The 21,362-nt window shown below is 45.6% G+C and overlaps 1 protein-coding gene across 1 annotated transcript in view; it reads left to right on the top strand.

Annotated features, from left to right (window-relative positions):
* Positions 1 to 6,586, top strand: part of TENM4 (teneurin transmembrane protein 4) — a 1,506,484-nt gene extending 1,499,898 nt beyond the window's left edge. Inside the window, exon 40 of the mRNA XM_056495278.1 lies at positions 4,938 to 6,586. Coding sequence (XP_056351253.1) covers positions 4,938 to 5,696 — 759 coding nt within the window. The 3' untranslated portion in view covers positions 5,697 to 6,586. The remainder of the gene's footprint in view (positions 1 to 4,937) is intronic.
* Positions 6,587 to 21,362: the final 14,776 nt, after the last annotated feature.

Here is a 21,362-nt window from a genome sequence, read left to right as displayed (position 1 = left end):
ATCATAAACCTTGCTCTAACCCCCTAAAGCTCTGAAGTGACATTTAAAATCCAATACTCCACTATGCAGCACTTCCCCCTCCTCCTCCTCCCCACAACTGTGAGGCTGTCACTAAATTGTTTGTTGAACAAGTTCAGTGTTATTGGCCACTGGGGGACTCTGGGTGACCTCTGGCATATTGTGAAACTGCAGCACCTGAATCCAATTTCTCTTCTGGTTTTTTGTTGTTTTTTTTTTCTTCTCTTCCTTTTTGTCTTGTTGAGCTGTCAGGTAATTGTTGGAGCCAGAACAACTCTATTTCCAGGGAGGGGTGTTTTAGAGTCAACACTTGTATCATTATCTATATCCTGTTATACCTACCCTTCTCTCCATCCTATGGGCACTGTCTCCAGGGAAGGTCCAGTTTTCTGCAGTGCCTGTTACAGGCTTTGCTGGAAAAGTAGTTTTTGGCATCCCTTCTGGAGCAGCATTTTGGAGGCAAGGGCTGCTCTGGGATGCTCAGCCAGGAAGTGAACTATAGGGCTGTGCTTCCTGGCAGAGCTTCTTCCAAGGACAATCTGTTTGAGGGACTGGCTCTGCCAATGTTCATCATTCAGGGAAAGCATCCTGACATTGCAGGTGCTTTGGCTTGGGCTTGGACTGTCCTACTGTCTGCACGTCTGTCCATCAGCCCCAGTTAAGTTTTACAAGTGTTGTGGTTGGTTTTCAAAAGATCTAATGCAGGGAAAGGAGTTGGAGTCTCAAAGACATTAAGCTCTTGAGGCTTTAGGAAAATAGATGGGAAATATGAAGAATGATGAGCAAGAGGAGGCAAATCCTCTTACTTCTCCACACTTGAAATCTGCTTATTGAACTCAACCTTGTTATCCTCCTACAGTCGTGTACAGTGGTGGGGTGGAGGAGAGACCTGTCCTCTAAGCCCCTGAGCCAGTGCTCCTGTTTGGCTCATTCCCAGCCAGGCAGCATCCAGAGCACTGGCCTTGCTGGCCCATGGCTCACCTCTGCTGCCCCAGATATCACCTCTCAGACAGCCTGAGAGCCTGCAGTGCAGCCCTGCTGGTGGGCACATCCAGATGGAGAATTGTCTCCAGGTCATGGCCACGTGGAATATAGGGAGGAGGCTGATGGCTGAGCAACAGCTTTGTTAACAGAGAGATACAGGGTGAATAAAAAGGGGGCTTACAAAAGAGAGGGAGAGCAAATAGGGATAGGTCAAGGGGGAACAGTTTTATATTAAAATAGTAGAGGTATAGATTAAATGTTAGGAAGAAATTCTATATCCAGAGAGCTGAGAGGCACTGGCACAGATCGCCCAGACAAGATACTCCATCCTTGGAATTGTTCAAGGCTAGATTGGATGGGGCTTTAGGGAGCCTGGTGTTAGGGGTGGGCATCCCTGGCTGTGGTGGGGGGGTTAGAAGATCATCTTTTAGGTCCCTTACAGACCAAGCCTTTCTGTGATTCTGTGATAAATAGCAAGGAGTTAAAAAAGAACCATATATCAGATAAATTGTAACTTCCAAACCTTTTGGAAAAAGTAGCTTTCTCTGTTGTAAGCCATATGGTGGTAAGAGAAACACCTATGTGTCTGTAATGGCACAAGGATAGAAAGAAACTTGGAAACATGTTCACGTATTTCACATCTTGGATCCTTGATGGGAAATTAAAGCTTTCAGTCTCACACTGGAAGGCGGTATTTAAAAACAACAGATGATAGGATCTGGCGATGGTATTTCAAATCCTCAAGAGGTGCTGGCAAGATGCAAGAGGCTATTCAGAGATCCCAGTAATGTGCTGCTCTCCTGAGCTTTGTGCAGCAGAGAACAAATGATGAAGGTCGTTCTCTTCTCTCCAAAGGGTTGTTACTAGATAAAGTGAAATGTCACCTAAGGACATCTGATTAAAAAAGACTGTGAGGAAAAACAAGCCCAGCATATTTGTCACTTACATAGAGCAACAAATATTGAAATAAAATAGCAATGAATTCCCTTCTTTCTTCTATAAAACTGGTTTATAGATGCCTTGGTTTACAGTGGCTAAAAGCAGCAGCAATTTTTAGAGAATAGCACATGTCACTGCAGTTTTGGATGGAAATTTTTTGTTTCTTTTGCTTGCCAGTTCATTGAAATGAGTTGTAAGATTAAACAGAAATGGTAATTTCAAAGTCAGGAATACACTGCCTCTTTGAACTACATAAAATCTGTTTGCCTCCACCCTCTTTATATTCACAGCACAGCATACACACTGGCTGTGCTCTGCTTTGCTTGTCTTTGTTGGTTGGGGTTTTTTTCCTGCTGGATGTGTTTGCTTTTCCTTTTAACAAAATGCTGTTCCCAATTACACTCTTTTTTCAAAGAAATGCACTCAAAAAGTCATTTCAAAGTCATCCTGGGTTTGTTTTCAAGGTACAGAGATGCATTTAGTTGCTGGAATAGTTGATACCTAATAGTTAAGTTTCAGCAACCTGGTGTAGTAAAAGGTATCCCTGCCTCTGGCAGAAGATTTGGAACTAGATGATTTTTAAGGTTCCTTCCAGCCAAACCAGTCTGTGATTATAAGTGATGGTGAATGTTCAGTATTACAGCTTTGTCCATCTCATGTCCTGCTTCCCTATGTGAAAAAAAGAGTGGGGAGAGCCCAGAAGTAATCAGTCCTCAGTAGAAAACCCTGTGGTTGTGCTTTTGTTCTTGATTAAGATACCTGAGGGTAGATCTTTGCCTTTGAATTTTCATATACAGGGATGCCCAGATCCACTGGTTTGTTGGGGCAACCTAATTTGGAAGCACTCATAGAGGATCTTTACCTAAAAATTTGCTCATAATCATACTAGAGTTCCTGCAGCTCATCAAGAATAAGGTGATGAAGACAAAATTGAAGGGGAGCAGGGACAATTTCTGATAGGATGTATTCACCCATGCCCAGTACTGCCTGACCTCCCCGAGCTCCCTTCCCCAAGGTGATAATCAGTAGATGGTGCAATTAATTCCAGGGACACTTTGTCACTCACCTGCTGGTAAACAAGGTGATGTATATATAGATGGTGAGACATAAGTGATCACAGGACATAGCAGTGTAGCACAGAAGACCTGATCTTGAGTGAGCAGTGATTTGGTATGAGTGCTGAGAGATGCCTTTCCCCATCACTGGTAAATGTTACTGAGGCAAGTTGGAAAGGCAGCATGACATACAAAGTGGTAAAGGGACCACCTAGAGTCTACCCCTATGAGATGTACCTGAGAAGAACTCTCCATTTAAACTTCTTTGAAGAGGAAATAGCTAATTACAAAGGCTGTACAGTGTGCATTTGTTTAGAACAGTAAGTGTTTCATAGAGCCTAGAAGCCTAATTGTTCCATGTCCATCATCACTGACATCTACATTAATTACGTCCATTTTTTGCATAATTAGAGCACTCGTGCAATTGGCAGAGAAGATGGGCGCTGCTCCCTATCACTCTGTTAATTATATTGCTCTCTAGGGGGTGTGTGAGATGCCCCACAGGCAGGATGGAGAAAACCAGAAAGAGCTCCTTTTTCAGAGGGAGCTTGTTCCTGCTCCACCTGCTATGCTGTCAATCACAAAAGGGAAAAGGAGAAGGAACACCAGCCTGCTCAGCACTTTGAACAAAAGTAATTTCTGGGAATTTTAATATTCTACAGCCTAAAATGTGCTCTTGAAACTGTGTTCCTCTATTCCCTTATAGTTTCCTCTTTTGTCAGTGAAAACTGCTCATAACTTCTCAGCAAGTTGCAATGCTCAATTCCTTTTTTTTTTTTTTTTTAATACTTTATGATTCTTCCCTGTAAATGGCCACCATGGAAATGAGGGTTTATTTCACTTCCCTCTTCATTTTACGAGTCTTGTGCGAGAGGTCCACACTGAAATGCACACATCATCTGAATTGTCTTCTTGCACCCAGGATGTGAATCTCTAGTTCATGGACAATTTAAGGCAATATCCTTCATGGGTGTTGGATTTCCTCAAACTAATTAGAATGGAGCAAACTTTGTAGCCTATTTTTAATCCTGGGTGTCATTACATTATTGAACTGAACCGTTGGCAGTGTCAGGAGAGTTTTGTCATTGAATTCTCTTGCGTTTGTGAGATTTGAGAAAAAAATTGTTCATGAACAGGAGTCTGTAAGAAGCCAGCGCTGCCATGAACTGATGGGAGCATTTCCAGAGCATTTTGCAGTAATGATGAGCTGCTGACTTGCTGTGCACTTGCTCCATTATACACTAAGAGTAAAGGTGACTGTGTATTGTACCAGATTGTAAATTATCTGGGCTGTTGTCTCTCTGCCGTTTTGCTTCAATATAAGCCAAAACTTGAGCATCAGGTGTGGTTGGCCTTAACTGAGGGAGCCTAGCAAATTATAGAGGCTATGCAGGAAATAAGTTTTGGATTTAATGCCTTTCTTGAGTTTTGAACAACCTGCTTTGCCCAGGCTGAAAGGGAATACTTTGAGGGTCATGCAGGACCTTTGAAGGCAGCACAAGGAGTTACAAAGTGGAGCTAAAATAGAGGAAACTTTCACAAATATTTCTAGGCTTCACAGAAAATCTGAAAGCGTTTGGTAATGCATCATGGCCACAAGCAAATTGTTTCTTATATGCAGAAGAAACACAACCTAATTATGTATCCAAACTCAACCCCCAAACCACTGAGGCAAAAAAATATTTTTCTACCTCTACATCCTTCAGTCTGTGGGATTAAATACAGTTCAGTTTACAGAAACAATGAGCATTAGGGGAGGACAACGTGTCTTCTATGAAAAGGAAGTAAAATTTTGAAAAAATGTGATAAGGGGAAAAAAAATGAACCTCATCATCACATGTTTCTAGTATGTTCTTCTGCTCTCCAGCATCCTAATAATGCCTTTGGGTCATCAGGTTTCTCTTTCTAATATGTCGTTCTCTTCTTTCTCTCCCTGCTCAGTCCATTTTGGGGGTCCAGTGTGAAGTGCAGAAGCAGCTGAAGGCCTTTGTCACCCTGGAGCGCTTTGAGCAAATCTACAGCTCCAGCATCTCTGGGTGCCGGCACGTCAGGAAGAACAAGAACTTTGCTTCTGGAGGCTCCATCTTCGGCAAGGGCGTCAAGTTCGCCATGAAGGACGGGCGCGTGGCCACTGACATCATCAGCGTGGCCAACGAGGACGGGCGCAGGATCGCGGCCATCCTGAACAACGCCCACTACCTGGAGAACTTGCACTTCACCATCGACGGGGTGGACACGCACTATTTCATTAAGCAGGGGCCGTCGGAGGGCGACCTCTCCATCCTGGGCCTGAGCGGCGGGCGCAGGACCCTGGAGAACGGCGTGAATGTGACGGTGTCGCAGATCAACACAGTGCTGGGCGGCAGGACTAGACGCTACACGGACATCCAGCTGCAGTACGGGGCACTGTGTCTGAACACGCGCTACGGGACCACCCTGGACGAGGAGAAGGCGCGCGTCCTGGAGCTGGCCCGGCAGCGCGCCGTCAGCCAGGCCTGGTCCCGGGAGCAGCAGAGACTGCGGGATGGGGAGGAGGGCATTCGCTCGTGGACAGAAGGGGAGAAGCAGCAAGTGCTAAACACGGGCCGGGTACAGGGCTACGATGGCTATTTTGTGATCTCGGTGGAGCAGTACCCTGAACTCTCAGACAGCGCCAACAACATCCACTTCATGAGACAGAGCGAAATGGGCAGAAGGTGACAGAGAGGGTCAATGCGGTGACTTCTTGCCAAAGACAGCTACTCTTTTGTGGCCACTTACCTGACTGTGTTGTACTCAATCCTTTTTCTAAACTGAACAAGGTGGGGGGGAGGAAAATAGAAAAAGAAGGAATAATACGGTTGCACTGTAACTCATGCAACATACTTTTTTCCTGCTTTAATTTGGCCTTCACGCGTTTTTTGCAATGAACAGAAGGTATATTTTGCCGTAGTGTGATCACAGTGAAATTTACTGTCTCTTGTCCTTTTTTTTGTTTTTGTTTTGGATTTTTTTTTTTGTTTTGTTTGTTTGTTTGTTTGTTTGTTTCTTTTCCCCCCTCTTTGTGAGGAATTTGAAGTGGGGAGTCGTCAACGTACATCCTTAGGTGTAAGTGCGAAATGGGTGTCTGTGCTAACTTGTGTCATCCTAACCCTTTCTGATTTGGGGCAGGGACATAGCCTTCCACCTGGAACAGGGTGAGCCCATGGCATGCCAGAGAGCTCTTCCCAGAAAGAAGGGAGATGGAAGACAACGCTGACTCTGATACTCTGAAAGTGACCGTCCGAATCATGTGCCTCAAAAGAGACCTTACAAGTAGTTTTCACGTTTCACTTGGGACATAAAGTGTTTCTTTGGGGGCTCCTGCTGAGCAGAAGTAGATTATAGAGGCAAAGGAGCTGATTATATTACCCTGCAGGATGATCCTCTTCCTTCCTGAACTGGAATAAAAAAAGAAAAAATATCAGTCTTTTTCATTATGAGAGTAGATACTTTTTGGGTTTTTTTGTGTGTGCGCAAATCCTGGTTTTAGTTAAATAACCTAGCAAAAGCCAAGAAAAGGGACTCCTGCTCTATTGAGAAAAGCTAAAATAAATCCTCTCTCATACGTAGAGCTGTTCTATAGGTGGATTTAATGCACCCATGTTGTACATTTGCTAATGGCATAACTTCATTAAATGTATAGTGTTTCAGTACATGAGGCTACGTGTTTAACAGTCCACTGTGCTGTATCTGATAAAACCAGTTAATTTTTAGGAAGCTGATTTGAATTTAAAAGTAGTTATAGTATCCCTGTGACATACCACTGAAAATTAGAGCCAAACCCTGCTTTTCCTGATTCTGGAGCTTGTATTTATTGGCTGGGAAATGCAGTTTGGAGTAGCATGCTGGCAAGTCGTTTATGACTACGGCAGATAAATGTCTCCTGGGGACTTTGGCAGCAGGGATTTTAAAATGTTTAATAAGTAGCAACAGCTTGTGCGTGGTGGGACAAGAAGGAGAATATTGAAATCAACCCTCTCACTGTTTCTTACACGAGCTCAAATTTAATGGAGAGCCCACTTGACTGTTAGCAGTGACAAGGGGGAGGTTGAATGGAAATGCCCACTACAGAGAGGACCAAGTGCTTTAATAAGAAACTGCTGACAAAGTTGCTCGGCATGCTAATGTAATTTTTATTCACATAACCTCTGTGCTCTGGTATTTGCAAGAGTCCTTGAAATTCAAGGGAGCAAAGAGATGAGCTCAGCATCCTCTTCCCCTCCTGAAACAGTCCTGTGCTGTTCCTGCAGGCAGAAGTGTTACCCCACCTCTCAATGGAGCTCTGGCTGGAGGTGGCCAGCCCTGGTCCCAGATAGGTGTCTCTGTCACACTGATACCTGCACGTGTCCTCACTCTAAGAGCTCTCTTGTGTCTCTCTGGGAACAGCTCAGTCCTGATTTTTTAATTTTTTTAAAATTCCATCCACTTTGGCTTTTCCCAGTTCTGCAGAGAGGTAACCCACGACGTGCAAGTCCATGCCAAGGCTGTTTCCCTACTCAGTTCTACAATGCACCTGTGTACTCAGAGGCAGCTCTTCTGCACTCGTGCCACCACCACTGCCATCCTCCAGCACAGAGTGACACTCCTCTCACCCCCAGATACGGCGGGGGGGTGTGCTGGCCGTGAATTCCTCAAGCAGTGGAAGCCTGGCAGCCCCGGTGCTCTCACGGTTTCTCCGTGGATGCCGGCTGCCAGCTCCGGCTGCCTTGCCTGTCTGTTCCCGGTGCTTGCCAGGAGGAAGGTGATGGGATGGAAATTCCCCTAACAGACTGTTCCTCCTCTAGTTCCAAATCCCTAAACCTTTGGCTGCTTGGCCATGACCAACGGTATGGGTTTGATTTTCTGGTTGTCTCTCCTGCTTGCTGCAAGGGTGATGATGCTGGTGCTGTGTCCCAGCACTGTACTCTGAACCACCCCTTGCAGCACACAACATTTATTACTTTGGCAGGAGTGAACCACAGGCACTGGAAAGAGTATCCAGTTCTGGCAGAGCCAGGTGGGAGAAGATATGTTGGCCAGACCCACTCCAGGCTTTGGCAAGGGAGCAGTTGCTTTGGCAGCTGCCTGCCAGGGATGCTTTAAAGGCCATGGTATTGCCACCTGTATGGCTGGTATGAAGCACTTGGTAAGCCTGGGTTGCCCTGAGGATGCACAGGTGGGGTCAGGGGCATTGTTAGCCAAACCAGCAGCAACCACCTACTCAAAGGAAGAAGCACCTTCTTGCCAGTGCTGTCCAGCTCCCTGCTTCCCCTTCTCCAAGTCACACCGGGGACAAATCCCTCTTTAAACCTCAAACTTGTGATGGCTGTGAGTGTCTCAAATAGCATGAATGAAACAAAAAGAGACCTGAAGGAAGCAGGGTCAAAAAGTATGACCCTCTGGTAAAGACCCACAGAGCAGAGAGCTCAACGTGCCTCCCATTTACACTGCCCCACACCGAGCAGCTCCGAAGAAAAGTGGTGTTTCTGTATCCATCTCTGTCCATGTGTTAAAATGCTAAGAGGAGCAGTGCAAGGGTAAATGGGCCATGTTTCCACTGAGCCAAGAAAAGGGATTCGAGTGTAAAATATTCCTACTGGAACCCTGCCAGCCTGAGATGGCACCTCTACAGCCTTATGCAGACTCTTCAGGTTATTACATGAGCTAATGACTTTGAGGAGTTCACCCATTTTTCAAGAGTCTCCCAGTCCTGCCATGCTTGTCCAGCAAGCCCAGAGCCAGGAGCCCAGAGCTCTGTGCCATGGCCAAGGCAAGACCCTCGTGTTGCATTTTCCTGTGTCCTCAAGCAGCACTGGTATGTGACTGCACCTGTCTGCCTGCCAGGTCTGTGATGGTCTCACCCAGTTTGGGAACTATGGACACTGTGTCAAAGAGGGGGGGAAAAATATATGAAAAAGTATATATATGTATATGTATATGTTTCTCCTTTCTATCAAAACAATAATTTTAAAGGGATCCTGTCTAATACTGGGGACCAACCTGTCCAAAGACAGCTACTACATTCCTGAATCCTCAGCCTCTGTGAAAGCTTTCCACTTCACCTAGATGGCAAAACAACATTTTCAGTCCTGAAGCCCTAAATTTACCCCTTCATTAGTGAAAAATGTTTTTTCTGTGGGACCTCAAGTGCATTTCCGTGGAATGGGCTGCAAACACAAGGAGTGTACCCTCATTGAGGATCTGCACTCCGCTATCCACAAGTGTTTCCAGTCCACTGATGGCCCCCTAGCCCCTTCCCAGCCTTTTTGTTGTCCCTTTTGCCTCCCCATGGGACCATTCTGGCTGCCTGACCCTTCTTGCTTTGCTTGTGTGCAGGCATGTAGTAAATTATTGCTTCCATAAGATTGGAAGGTCCTGGGTGCAAATCCCACTGCACTAACCCCCAGTCATAGGATCAGAGACTGATTTGGGTTGGAAGGGACTTTAGAGATCATTTCCAACCCCCCTGTCTTGGGCAGGGACACCTTTCATGAGACCAGGTTGCTCAAAGCCCCATCCAAGCAGGCCTTGAACACTTCCAGGGATGGAATGTGCACTGTTTCTCTGGGAAACCTGTGCCAGGGTCTCGCTACCCTCACAGGAAAGAATTTCTGCCTAATACCTAATCTGCTCTCTCTGTTTGAAGCCATCTGCCCTTGTCCTGTCACTCCATTCTTTTGTCCAAAGTCCCTCTCCAGCTATCTTGGAGCCCCTTTGGCACTGGAAGGATCTCTATGGGCTTCCCAGAGTCTTCTCCAGGCTGAACACTCTCAGTTCTATCAGCCTGTCCATAGCAGAGGTGCTCCAGCCCTCTGAGCATCTTAGTGGCCTCCTCTGAACTTGCTCCAACAGCTCAACATCTTTCTTGTGTTGGGGTCCCCAGAGCTGGATGCAGCACTCCAGCTGGGATCTGGTTAGGGCAGAGCAGGGGGGAAGAATCTCCTCCCTGGCTCTGCAGCAGCCCAGGACACGTTTGGCTTTCTGAGCTCTGAGTGCACACTGATGGGTCGTGTTGAACTTCTCATCCAACAACACCCCAAAATTTTTCTCCCTAGGGCTGCATTCCGTCCATTCTGTGTGCTTGGCATTGCCCCAGGTGAACTCCATGAGGTTCACACTGGCCCACCACTCAGACTTGTCAAGACTGTGGATGGCATCTCTTCCCTCCAGGATGTCAACAATTGCTCTAGATGATGCTTCAAAGGCCCATTTGAAGGCGTGGCAGACCATCTCCTGGGGAAAATGTCACTGTGCTTTAAGTCTCAGGTGCTTTAAGGTTTGATTTTGAGAAGTCATTTTCTTTTCTTTGTTGGAGAAGATGAAATCCCCCGCATTTCTTGACTCCCAAAAAGAGAATATGGCCCTCAGCAAAGGGCCTTCCTCATCAAAATATAAAAGTGTAACTTCACTTGCTTTCAACTCTGGTCTTGTATCCAGTCCAAAGAGTGGTGAGAAGGATCCTGAGCAAATCTCAGCCCAGAGGAGAAAATTCAGTGCTCTGGAGCAGAGGCTGCATCTCTCAGTGAGGGCAGTAAGGAGCAAAAGCTCAAGTCTTCAATAGCTGGAGCTGGTACTGAAACACGCTCCATTTGAAGGGACAACAGTGATGGGACCTACTTGGTGTGGCATCCAAACACGAGCAGTGCCATAAGGACTCTGCAGCTGAAAAACATCCTGTTTTTCATCAGCCCAGGGGGAGAGGAGCAAGACTAATTAGGCATCATGAGAAATGCCACGTATGTTTCCTCTGAGATCTTGATTTGATTTTATTTTTTTCCCTTTCAACTGAAGATTGGCACTTGGAAAAATCATTAAGCAGCGGTGACCAGAGGGAGTCATGCAGCTCATCATATCTTTGTCATCACAGCTATTGATCAGAGGCACAGTGAAAGTGGGCCAACAATGCTAAACAGCACCAGGCGAGAGCGGATGGGATGAAGGTCATTAAGAGCCCGGTGCCTGACTCAGGTTTAGAAGACACAGATGACTGGGAGCAGTCCCTGAGACACCATTTGGCCGTAACTTAGGAACACTGAGGGATTTCTGTAATATATCTGTAGTTGCTTTATTGAGCGTAGGGACCGGCATGAAATTCTGCTCAGTCTATTATACAGACAGTGCAAACAGAATAAATCAAAATTGTTCCAAAAAAAAATAAAAATCTAATAAAGTACTTTTTCAGCTGTGACTTGTAAGTGTCACCGTGATGGATGGCAGCGCAATCCATTATGCAAAGACAAGGCTCTTAACATGAAATTTTAGAATTCAATTTTACGATTTACAGAGAGGGCCCCCCTCGTATTTATGGCACAGCAGTCTGTTTTGATTCAATCTCAGCGTAATTGAAACCAGGGCCAGGGATCATGGTTAGTCCTATGGCTGCTTTTTAAAAGGGGAGGAGAAATGACTGCCTGCAACGTTAATAATGGAGCTAGGGAGGTCGCTTTGCTTGTTAAATCTTACTCACTTTAAATCCTCGCCCTGGTGGCACTTTCAAACCTGGTGAAGATGAACACTGTGCCTCCATGCCAGGGATGCGCTGGATGGGGTAAAATCTGGCTGCCATGTGGCCAGCAGCATCCTTCATCCCACAGTGAGCATGGCCTGGGGCATTTTTGCTCCTGTTGCTACAGTCCTCCACAGGACAAGCTAGTTTTCAAGTACCTCTTTTTATTATAGTCACTCATTTTATTATGATCACTAAATAGTCCCCCATTGCACCAAAGAATTTTCATGAGTTTTGTAAAAATAAAAAAAAAACAACCCCACAGCTTTCTTGTGTTTGCTTTCCTTTTTTTGTTTGTTTGGTTGGTTTGGGTTGGATTTTCTTCATCTCTTGAATATATTTAAATAAAATTACATGTGACCATAGAGCAAACTTCAAACAGACACCCCAGAGCACAGAGGGTCCTGTCCAGGACCCCCCTTCTTGCTCCTGGATGAAGGGCTGTTCCATGTCCTGGGGGCCATTTCCTGTGGCAGTTTTCCATCCTCTGCTACCCCAACCAAAAACAACCCAGGCCACCCAAGGGAAACCTTTTGTGTTTCTTTCCTACTCTCCTTTAATTACCATAAAACTTTGTTTTGCTGACCAAGTGTTACATAGCTCAGCTGTTAACTCCCATTCCAGAGGTCAGTGCTTTCTGGGGAGCATAGAAAACCACAAATGAAAATTAACTAAAAATATATATACATATATATATATAATTTTTTCCCATAGAGGTGGAAATTGTTCAAGCAAACAAAACTTTCAAGAAAGAAAAATAAAGTGTTTGGACAGTTTGCAGATATTATTGAGATAACCAATCAAAGAATCACACTTTTCTATTAGAAAGAAAAATGTTTATTTTGTGAGAGGACTTCTAATGCAGCTCCACCAGAGAAGAGGACTTTGTATCAAAGCTGCATCTGTAAGCCCAGCACTGAAGACTCTTGTCATTACCCTGTGTAATAATTTTCCTGAAGTCTGGAACTAATTTTTTGAGAAATTTTTTTTTCTCGATACTTTGTGTTTCTAATACTGTATTCTTGACTGTGTAAATACAACCAGGCTGTAAATAAGTGCAGATGTAGATACCTTCTAGAAAAAAAAAAAAGCAGACAGACAGAAATGACCATGTGTAGCCTTCAGTGACAAATAAAAGAATATTTTGTGTTTAAATAGTGTTTTCCTTTTTTTTCAGTAAAAATGTTGAATTTCTTCACCCCAGCTGTTTAGTCCTTACATGGGAGATGGACCTGGCACAAAGAGTTGACCAAAATTCCCCCCACTCTTCAAATTTGCACCTAAAGGTGCATTTCCCACCTGTACATGGGGTGTGGGATTGCAAGTGCCTCAAGGCTTTGCCAGCCCAGGAGGCAATGCTTGGGATCCAGAGCCTCTTGGAGACACTGTGGGACCCCCATCCCAGCAGAAAGGTGAGCTAACTGAGAAACTGCACTGTGAACTCCAAAAAATGCTGAACAAATCAAGATAGCATTAGATTCAGTGATATGTCCCTCAAAAACCTGTGCATCATTGATGCAGAGGGAGAAGAGAAGCTGCTGCTGCTCATTCCACAATGACCCAGGGAAACCCTCTTGTGATTCTTGATGCCACCTGGCCCAGCCCCAGTGGTAGCTTGTTCTGATGCTTCAGGAAAAAAATCTAAAATAACTTCAGAAAAGGGGAGCTGAAAACATGTTCAGAAAATGTGTTGAGGGAAGTATTCTTGTGTGGTCCTTGGGGACAACCTGATGGAAAGGTGTAGCACTGGACTGGGTAGTGATCACTGGAGGAGGAGCAGGGAGTTGCCATCCAGCTTTGCTGCCTGAGCATTGTTCTGCTCTTCAAAACCAGGAGAAATTTGGTCTTTTAGAATAAAGTCCAGTTTTGTGTGGAATGCCTCTCCTCTGGAGGTAATGGCTGTGACAGGGGAGATAAACAGCATCTCTCTCCCTTGACACCAGGCAGAGCCACAGGAAGCAGCTGAGGCCTCTTTGCATGCACGTCTTGAGCAAGGTGAGTCCAGCTGCTGGTGGATATTGGTGCCTGCAAAGCTTTAAGGTTTTACCCTTCCTTGGCCATTCCTTGTGGGACATTCTCCACCAATGTGTGTTTTCTTTCAGGGCCCTGTTCCCTGTTCCTGTTTCATTTTCCAGCCACCAGATCTGGTGCAGCTCCTCAAGCCATCCTGCAAAGCAAACATCCCCCTGACATCAACCAAGTCCCTTTTGCTTTCCCTGTGCTACACTGAGCAGGGTCAGGACAGACTCCTGCAGCCTCATGGCACAAAGTCCATTTTCTGCTGGATTGTTTTAGTTTTTCCATCCTCTGGCATGCTTGGCCACCTTACCTTCAGCAGGACAGTTTCACTTACCTAGTACACATGGCAGGATCTCACTCCTATGCTCAGCAGAGATTTTTATCTCCTAGGAAGGTGTTGGCCCTTTCTTTTCTTTGCCCTAGAAAGTGGCTACTGAGATAATTACACAGCAACCCTGGCGTCCTCCCCCAAGCCTCTAGTTTCCCACAGGTCTGGTCTCTTTTCTCCCAATCAGATGCCTTAGTTTGCACCAGGCTGTTACTCATGTGCCTTTCCCTGAGCTGTGCTTAGCCTGGGAATTCAGCTCCCCCTGCACTGGTGACCTGCCATCCCTGGTACCTGCCATCCCTCACTTCCTGTGCCACCTGCAGTTTATCACCTAGAAAGACCTGCCTTAAATCATTGATAATTATATTGAAATGCACTGGACCAAGGACTAATCCCCGAGGGTAGCCAAGGAAACGGCAACATTTCAAGCTGTCGGCGAACCAGGTTTGTCTCTGCCTCGTGTGGCTGTGCCAGATAAGACCGATGTTTTAATCAAAATATTATGGGTAGTAAATCAAGTGCTTTCGGGTGAGCCACCCTGCCATGCCAGTCCCATAGGCCAGGGCAGACTTATCACATCTTGTCTTTAATAGGGGCCACAGCCTGAGGACTCAGGCTTATCTTTCAGAGCATTACAAGGAGACTCTCCTTGCTTTTAAGCTGGGAGCACAGAAAAAAATTGCCCTGCATTCCCACAGGAAAGCAACTAAAGCCTCAGCCATGGACCACAACTCATATATAGCTGAAAAACACTAAAACCAAAGAATTATGATTATATTTGTCTGGGAGAAATGAACACATGTTAAATACAAGCAATGTGCCTTCAGGTGCATCATCCCTCCAGGAGTCAGTGCTCCAGCTTCATGACCCTTCTCAGGGCCAAGATTGTGCTGCTGCTGGCTGGCCCAGCACATCACACACCACATCACACAGCTCACCCTCCAGGGCTGTTCAGCTCTGCAGGTGTGTGTTGTGAGATGGATCCAATGTCACAATGCCTTTGGCCCTCCTCCACAAAGGTGTAGGTACAAGATACAGAAAAGCTGAGCTGCTGCTGAGAGCAGGGACAGGGACTCTTCTGCCAAGAGTGATTTGGTTTAAAAAAATATCTGGTCATTAATGCATCCCTTTGAAACCACTGAGCTCAGCTTTTGTCAAATCATGGCAGTTCTGGTTTGAAACAGCAAATTTTAGCTGTTTTCTTGCAGAGAATTTTCTGGGGCAAAGGAGCTCCATTGAATGCAGCCTGCTGAAATGACCACAGCACAGGCAAGGGAACCTCATAAATTATTGTGAGCTGGATGATTTAAAAGCATTTTTTGGGTTCTGTCTAAAAAACTGCTCCAACCACCAACCCACTACATAAACCACAAACTTCAACACCTCCTTCTCCTCCCAACAAAGTGTTTGCAAAACCACAAGCCTTCCTAAGCCCAACCAGTACATCCTTGTCAGGATTTAGTCAGAGAAGGATGGGAAAGAATATAGAAACAGGTTAAGCTCTGCATCCTTGCTGTTAACAGCACAGCATGTTTGAGCTTAAAACCAGCTCATCTCCCACTCTCTGAATTAAATGAAACAGAGCCACAGGTAGAACACAGCTCTGAGGTTGGACTTTAACCTGCTGCATTAGTCTCTCAGTCTGCTTGAGCATCTCTAAGTCTCTCTCTCAAGAAACAGTGGACTTTTTTTAACCCAAAGCTCAGAAGACATATTTTTACTCCAGGGTTTCTCAGGCAGTAGCTAGTGGGCAGATAATTACAGTGAGTTTGTTCAGCAGAGCCACACCAGCAGTGAGATGCTGCAAACCAGCGAGACCGTGAGATGGCTGATTTCTGCCTCCAAGAGCAGGAGATGAGAGGGATCTGTTAACTCATTGCTATGCTGTTATTTTCCATCCAGAAGACACTCATGTCTTCCAGGAGTTTTATGCAACCAGACCTCATCACAGAATCACAGAATCTTTTAGGCTGGAAAAGCCCTCTAAGACCATTGAGTCCAACCATTAACTGCCAGGTCCACCACTAAATCATATCCCCAAGTGCCACATCTTCAAATATTTTGAATCCTTTCAGGGATGGTGACTCCACCACTTCCCTGGGCAGCTGCTTCCATTGCCTGACAAGCCTTTTGATGAAGAATTTTTGGTGAACTGCCTTGCATCAGTGACAGCTTTGGGCCATTTCAGGAGTGTTGTTTGTGCTCCTCAGGCTCTGATGGTGGCTCAGGAAAAGCAGCTGTCAATCAGCCAGCCAGCAGCAGCAAGGAGGAAAGTTCCAGAAACAAAGGTAGATAAGGAGGAGCATGAAGAAAAATCCAGTGTTGCACTGGACACGTGTGGAATGTTAGCTGGAGGATCTCAGCATGCCTGGGGTTTGGTCCAGGAGCCTGAAATGGCAGCTGTAAGAGGTTAGAGTGTAGTGTCTGTCATTTTGGACTTGTGCTGCACTTGATCTAGGACCCTCTTCTGTACATTCTTGCTTGGGTCAGCTCTGCATTGGAGCAAATAATTGGGGCAAGAGAATTCTGTGGATGGCATTGCTCTGCTTCTCCTCCAGACCCCCAGTTGCCTCTGGATGTCCCACCAGAAAAACCCACCTCCAGCATTTGATAGGGCAGCACCAAGGGAGGTGTCCTGCATGCCTTGGGAAGCTCAAGGTTTCACAGCACACAGGCACACCAAGGTGTGCTGCTCACAGCCTGCAGCTGAAATGGAGCTGTATATTCACACAGAAATGTCTGTGCATATAGAAGTAAGTGTGGCTTTTTCAGAAGAGCAGCCTCAAGATAGATTTTCATGTATTTATGTGCATTTAGCAGATTCTCCATCCCTTCCTGTGCTCCCTCCTGTTGTCACAAAGACACACTCCCATCCCTGCTCTCCTCCCTGCAGGTGCACTTTGAGCAAGCAAAGCACTGTGTGATTGCTCTGTGCCCTACATCCCCAGGTCTTGTCATCTGGCAACTTTTCTAAGCGTGGCTTTCTTCCTCTCAGCAATTCTGTGGGGACCTTGAGAAATGAGTGCAGCAAACATGCTCTGGCACTTCAAAGTTGGAGGGCTGACAGCGCTTGAAATGCACTTTTCTTCTTGTCTTTTTTTTTTTTTTTCTATATTCCCCTCACACATCTAACAACACCATCTGTGCTTGCACCAGCTCTGGCTCTGGCCTTGAACCTGTGCAAGAGAGTGATCTGGGTCCAAGGATGTTCTCAATACATGTTTTTTGTTGACGACACAGATGAGGGTATTGAGTCTTTCATTAGTAAATTTGCAGATGACACTAAGCTGGGAATGTGTGTCATTCTGTTGGAAGGGAGGAGGGCCCTGCAGAGGGACTTGGAACAGTTGGATGGATGGGCAGAGTCCAATGGGATGAGGTTTATTAAGTCCAAATGTCGAGTCCTGCATTTTGGCCACAATAACCCCCTGCAGTGCTATAGCCTGGGGATGGTGTGGCTGGAAAGGGACCTGGGGGTACTGTCCAACAGCGACTGAACCTGAGCCAGCAGTGTGCCCTGGTGGCCAAGAAGGCCAATGGCATCCTGTATCAGGAATAGTGTGGCCAGCAGGACCAGGGAGGTCAATCTACCTCTGTACTTGGTACTGGTGAGGCCACACCTTAAGTGCTGTGTCCAGTTCTGGCCCCGCAGTTTAGGAAAGACATTGAGACACTTGAGTGCATCCAGAGGAGGGAACAAGGCTGGTGAGGAGCTGGAACACAAGCCCTGTGAGGAACGGCTGAGGGAGCTGGGGTGTTTAGCCTGGAGAAAAGGAGACTCGGGAGTGACCTTGGCACTCTCCACAGGTACCTGAAAGGTGGTTGTAGCCATGTGGGGGTCGGTCTCTTTTTCCAGGCAGCAACTGACAGAACAAGAGGACACAGTCTTAAGCTGCTCCAAGGGAGATACAGGTTGGATATTAGGAAGAAGTTTTTTACAGAAAAAGTGATCAAGTACTGGAATGGTTTGCCCAGGGAGGTGGTGGAGTCACCATCCCTGGATGTGTTTAAAGATTGGATGTGGCACTCAGTGCCATGGTCTGGTTGAGGTGTCGGGCTGGGTTGGACTTAATGATCTTAGAGGTCTCTTCCAACCCTGTGATTCTGTGAATATTTTCTATGATCAAGCAGGAAAAGACAGAGACCTCTATGAAAACCCTTGGGAAGACATAAAAAGCAGTCCTGTTTTTACATTTTGCAACATAAAGCTGCTTTGAGATGGCCAAATTCTTCCTCCTAAATTTAGTTGTCTAGCTCAAACGTAGAAGAAGAACCCACTGCCACATACTCCTGTAGAACCAATAAAGAACAAGTGATTGAGGTCTTAGGTGGGCTGGTGACTGGTTGTGTCTTCTGGCCTCTCCCTGTCCATGGGACCAGCATCCTCAGGAAACTGGATGAACTGGATCTACAGTAAAATAAATTCCACTGAACCTGATGGAGAAAACCCAACCCAACCTTTTGGACTCAGGCTTTTCCTCTTCATCTTTTATTTTCCACTCCTGGAATAAGAAATGAAATGCTCCCCAGCATCCTAGCAGAAAACGTGCTGTAAGGAGCTCACCTCCTAAACCAGCCAACAGGATGAAATTGCAAAGCCAAAAATATCTTTCATAAAGTTCCTTGTTCAGAAATGGGGCTGAAGTACCCATTTCAGCTGGGACTGCAATGAGCATCAGAGGCCCATCTGTACTTGCTCAGACACTTGTATCTCACTTCTTCCTTTTTGTTTTCTCCAGTTCTGGCTGCTGCCTACCTCCTTCCCCTCCTCCCAGTCTCTGTGACCTTCCAGTGCCCCATTAACCCTGATTTTACACCCCTCTGTGGATTTCACAAAGACAGGAGCCCACAAAACAGCATGCCAACTCCATATTTAAAATTGTGTCTTTTCTTTCCTTGCAAGACCTCCTTCCTTGTGTGCTCAGGCCTCCTTCCTGCTTGTTTTCCTCCCTTTTGCAGTCTGCAGTGGATTTCTCCTCTCCAGGCACACAGGGGACTGGAGTCCAGCTGTGACATTAGTGGGCTGGTACAGCCACAACCAGGGCTTGACTCAACCACAGCAGCTGCACCTAAAACACCCTCAGAAGGGCTGGCCTGCAGCACAGCCTGTGCTTTCAGACAGCTCCTCTGCCAGCTGCCATCCAAATCCCTGGGCTGATGAAATGTTAATGGTTGGTAATTTCCAAAGTTTGCAGCAGAAGAAAGAGGCTGGATCAGGCGACTCCCGTGGTCTACGCTGATGAGCTGAATTTCAGCCTCCAGTTTTCAGTCCTTTCCTGGTGCAGTTGCTGCTCTGCTGAAAAGTGAAGAAGAAAGGAGGCAGGTAGAGCTGGAAGGGAGAGTTTGGACTTTCTGGGCAAACAGTGGTAAAAAGCTCACACAAAACCTTTAGCTCTGTACAGAACAATTTGGGTATGTTTTAAAAATTTTTATTCTTTTACCACAAGCCAATCTTCGTAACAAAAAAGCTGTTATACAATGAGGATTTCTTTAAATATCGCTTAAATATGTGAAATCACTCACTTCCACTAGTCCATAAAGGGAAAAAGTCACATTTCAATATCCCTAGAGTTTTCCTGGGAATTCTTACTGAATCTATTCAAACATAACTCACACTCACAAAGCATTTTGGTTGTCCTGCACATCACTTTGACAAACATGTTTGTGCTCCAAACACCGTGGTTGTTACCTGTCAGCTTGTGTGTAAGGGGGATAAAATAAGAGGTTTAGAGCAATCATTTCCCCTTGAACATCTTCTTCTCTTAAAAGAAAATCTTGAGGCGTTTGTCAGCCTAACTTTTGATAGTTGCTCTGCCAATGGATCAAACTGTCCTGATAATAAAAAAGAAATAAAATCAAAATATATGACAGCTATGGATAGATCTCCTTTTTTGAAAATAATTTAAATACAAAAAATAACATAGTGGAAGCCTGCAGAAAATGTCCAGTATTCCAATTACTAGAGATAAATTCTACATAGCCTGTATATTTTTTTTTTTAATATGAGTTTATTTTGACATGATCTATCCATTTTCGGCTGCTGGAAAGGAGAAAAAAAATTAATTCCCAAGGCCATTCAAGATAAGCCATAGTTTCCTATCTTTTTGGACTGAAAATACCAATGAAACTTCTTCCAGTTATTCCCCATCTTCCTCTGGTCTCTTCTTATTAGTCTTATCATTTTAGTGCCTCCTTTGATATATAATCCCTTTATGTTGTGCAATGATAAATCAAAATAAAGTGCACCACTGAGTGATTTTATTGTTATTAAAAGGTCAGCGGTAAGAGGGTCGCATCCTATCACATATCCTAGAGAATTAATGGGAGGTGCATTAAAAAAAAGGAGGCACCATGCATCTTGAATATGTTTAAAAGCTACAGCATCCCTGCAGCTGGGCTTTGTGATGGATCCTGCAAAGGAGAAACACAGCCCTGTCCTTTGGAGGGGCTGCAAATGTCATCCCTGGCTAATGGGAATGCTGGATTAGCAACAAGGTCTGCTCCTGTACAAGGTGATGTTTCCCCACGACCTTCCAAGTGATCAGGGCCCATTATGCACAACCAGACTCTGCATTATCCCTGCCACAGCCCCCTGTACCCTGCCCTGCTGCCTTGGCAGCCAGGGGATGCTGGAGAAGGACTGTCCTTCAAAAGGCTTATCACCCCCTCTCTCACACAGCAATGATGTTTGGAAGATGCATTTATTAAGGACCTGTCAATAAGCTCTTCCTGAAAATGTACTCAAAATACATCATTGTGCCTTTTCCCATCACTTGCATGAAAGCAATGGTCTGATCCTGCAAGAGCTTAGCATGATGCCCAGGAGAACACCCCCCAGAGTATCAGATTTTATTCCTCTCTGTATTCCAGGAGCAGCAATCTGAGCACTGCCAGGTCAGGGCAGAAGGTGTCCAGCAGCAGGTGAAGACAAAAAAAGGAAAGGTAAGAAAATGCACGACGCAACACAGAAGGGAATATGGAAAATGTGTGGTTCCTGACTGCCTAAGGAAAAAAGTTGATGAAACACTCTCTCATAGTGGGGATTGGCAAAAAAAAAGGGTTGGATTTTTCCCCCTGCAGTTGCAAATTGCTCATTTTGAAAAAAAAAATGTTTAAAATAGCAAAGAAAAATTAAGTTGCTTAGGATCGTACATTTTCAGGTTTTCACCCTGCTCATTTTAAAAAGAAATTTTCTTCTTGTTTGGATGGAAGAACTCACCAGAAATCAATAACCAGACACAATCACTGACAGAATCAACTGCTAAAGCACAGGCAGCAACAGGCAAGTCCAAGCCCCCAAATCCCTGAGTGCACTGGGGAGCGTGGCACAGGCTCAGACCTCCTGTCCTACCAGTTTGGGCAGCAAGAATCATTGACCACCCTTGCCTCTCCCCTTGCTCTGCCTGATTTCTGGAGCAAACCAGCTGCCAGATGTGCACACATCCAGCAGATCTCCTGCCCAGGACCAGCCTCCAGGAACTGCCCAAATTTCAGTGACTGCCTCGTTCTCCTG

The sequence above is a fragment of the Oenanthe melanoleuca genome, chromosome 1, assembly GCF_029582105.1.
Source record: "Oenanthe melanoleuca isolate GR-GAL-2019-014 chromosome 1, OMel1.0, whole genome shotgun sequence".
Taxonomy (NCBI): Eukaryota; Metazoa; Chordata; class Aves; order Passeriformes; family Muscicapidae; genus Oenanthe; species Oenanthe melanoleuca.
This window is presented reverse-complemented; position numbering and strand designations above follow the sequence as displayed.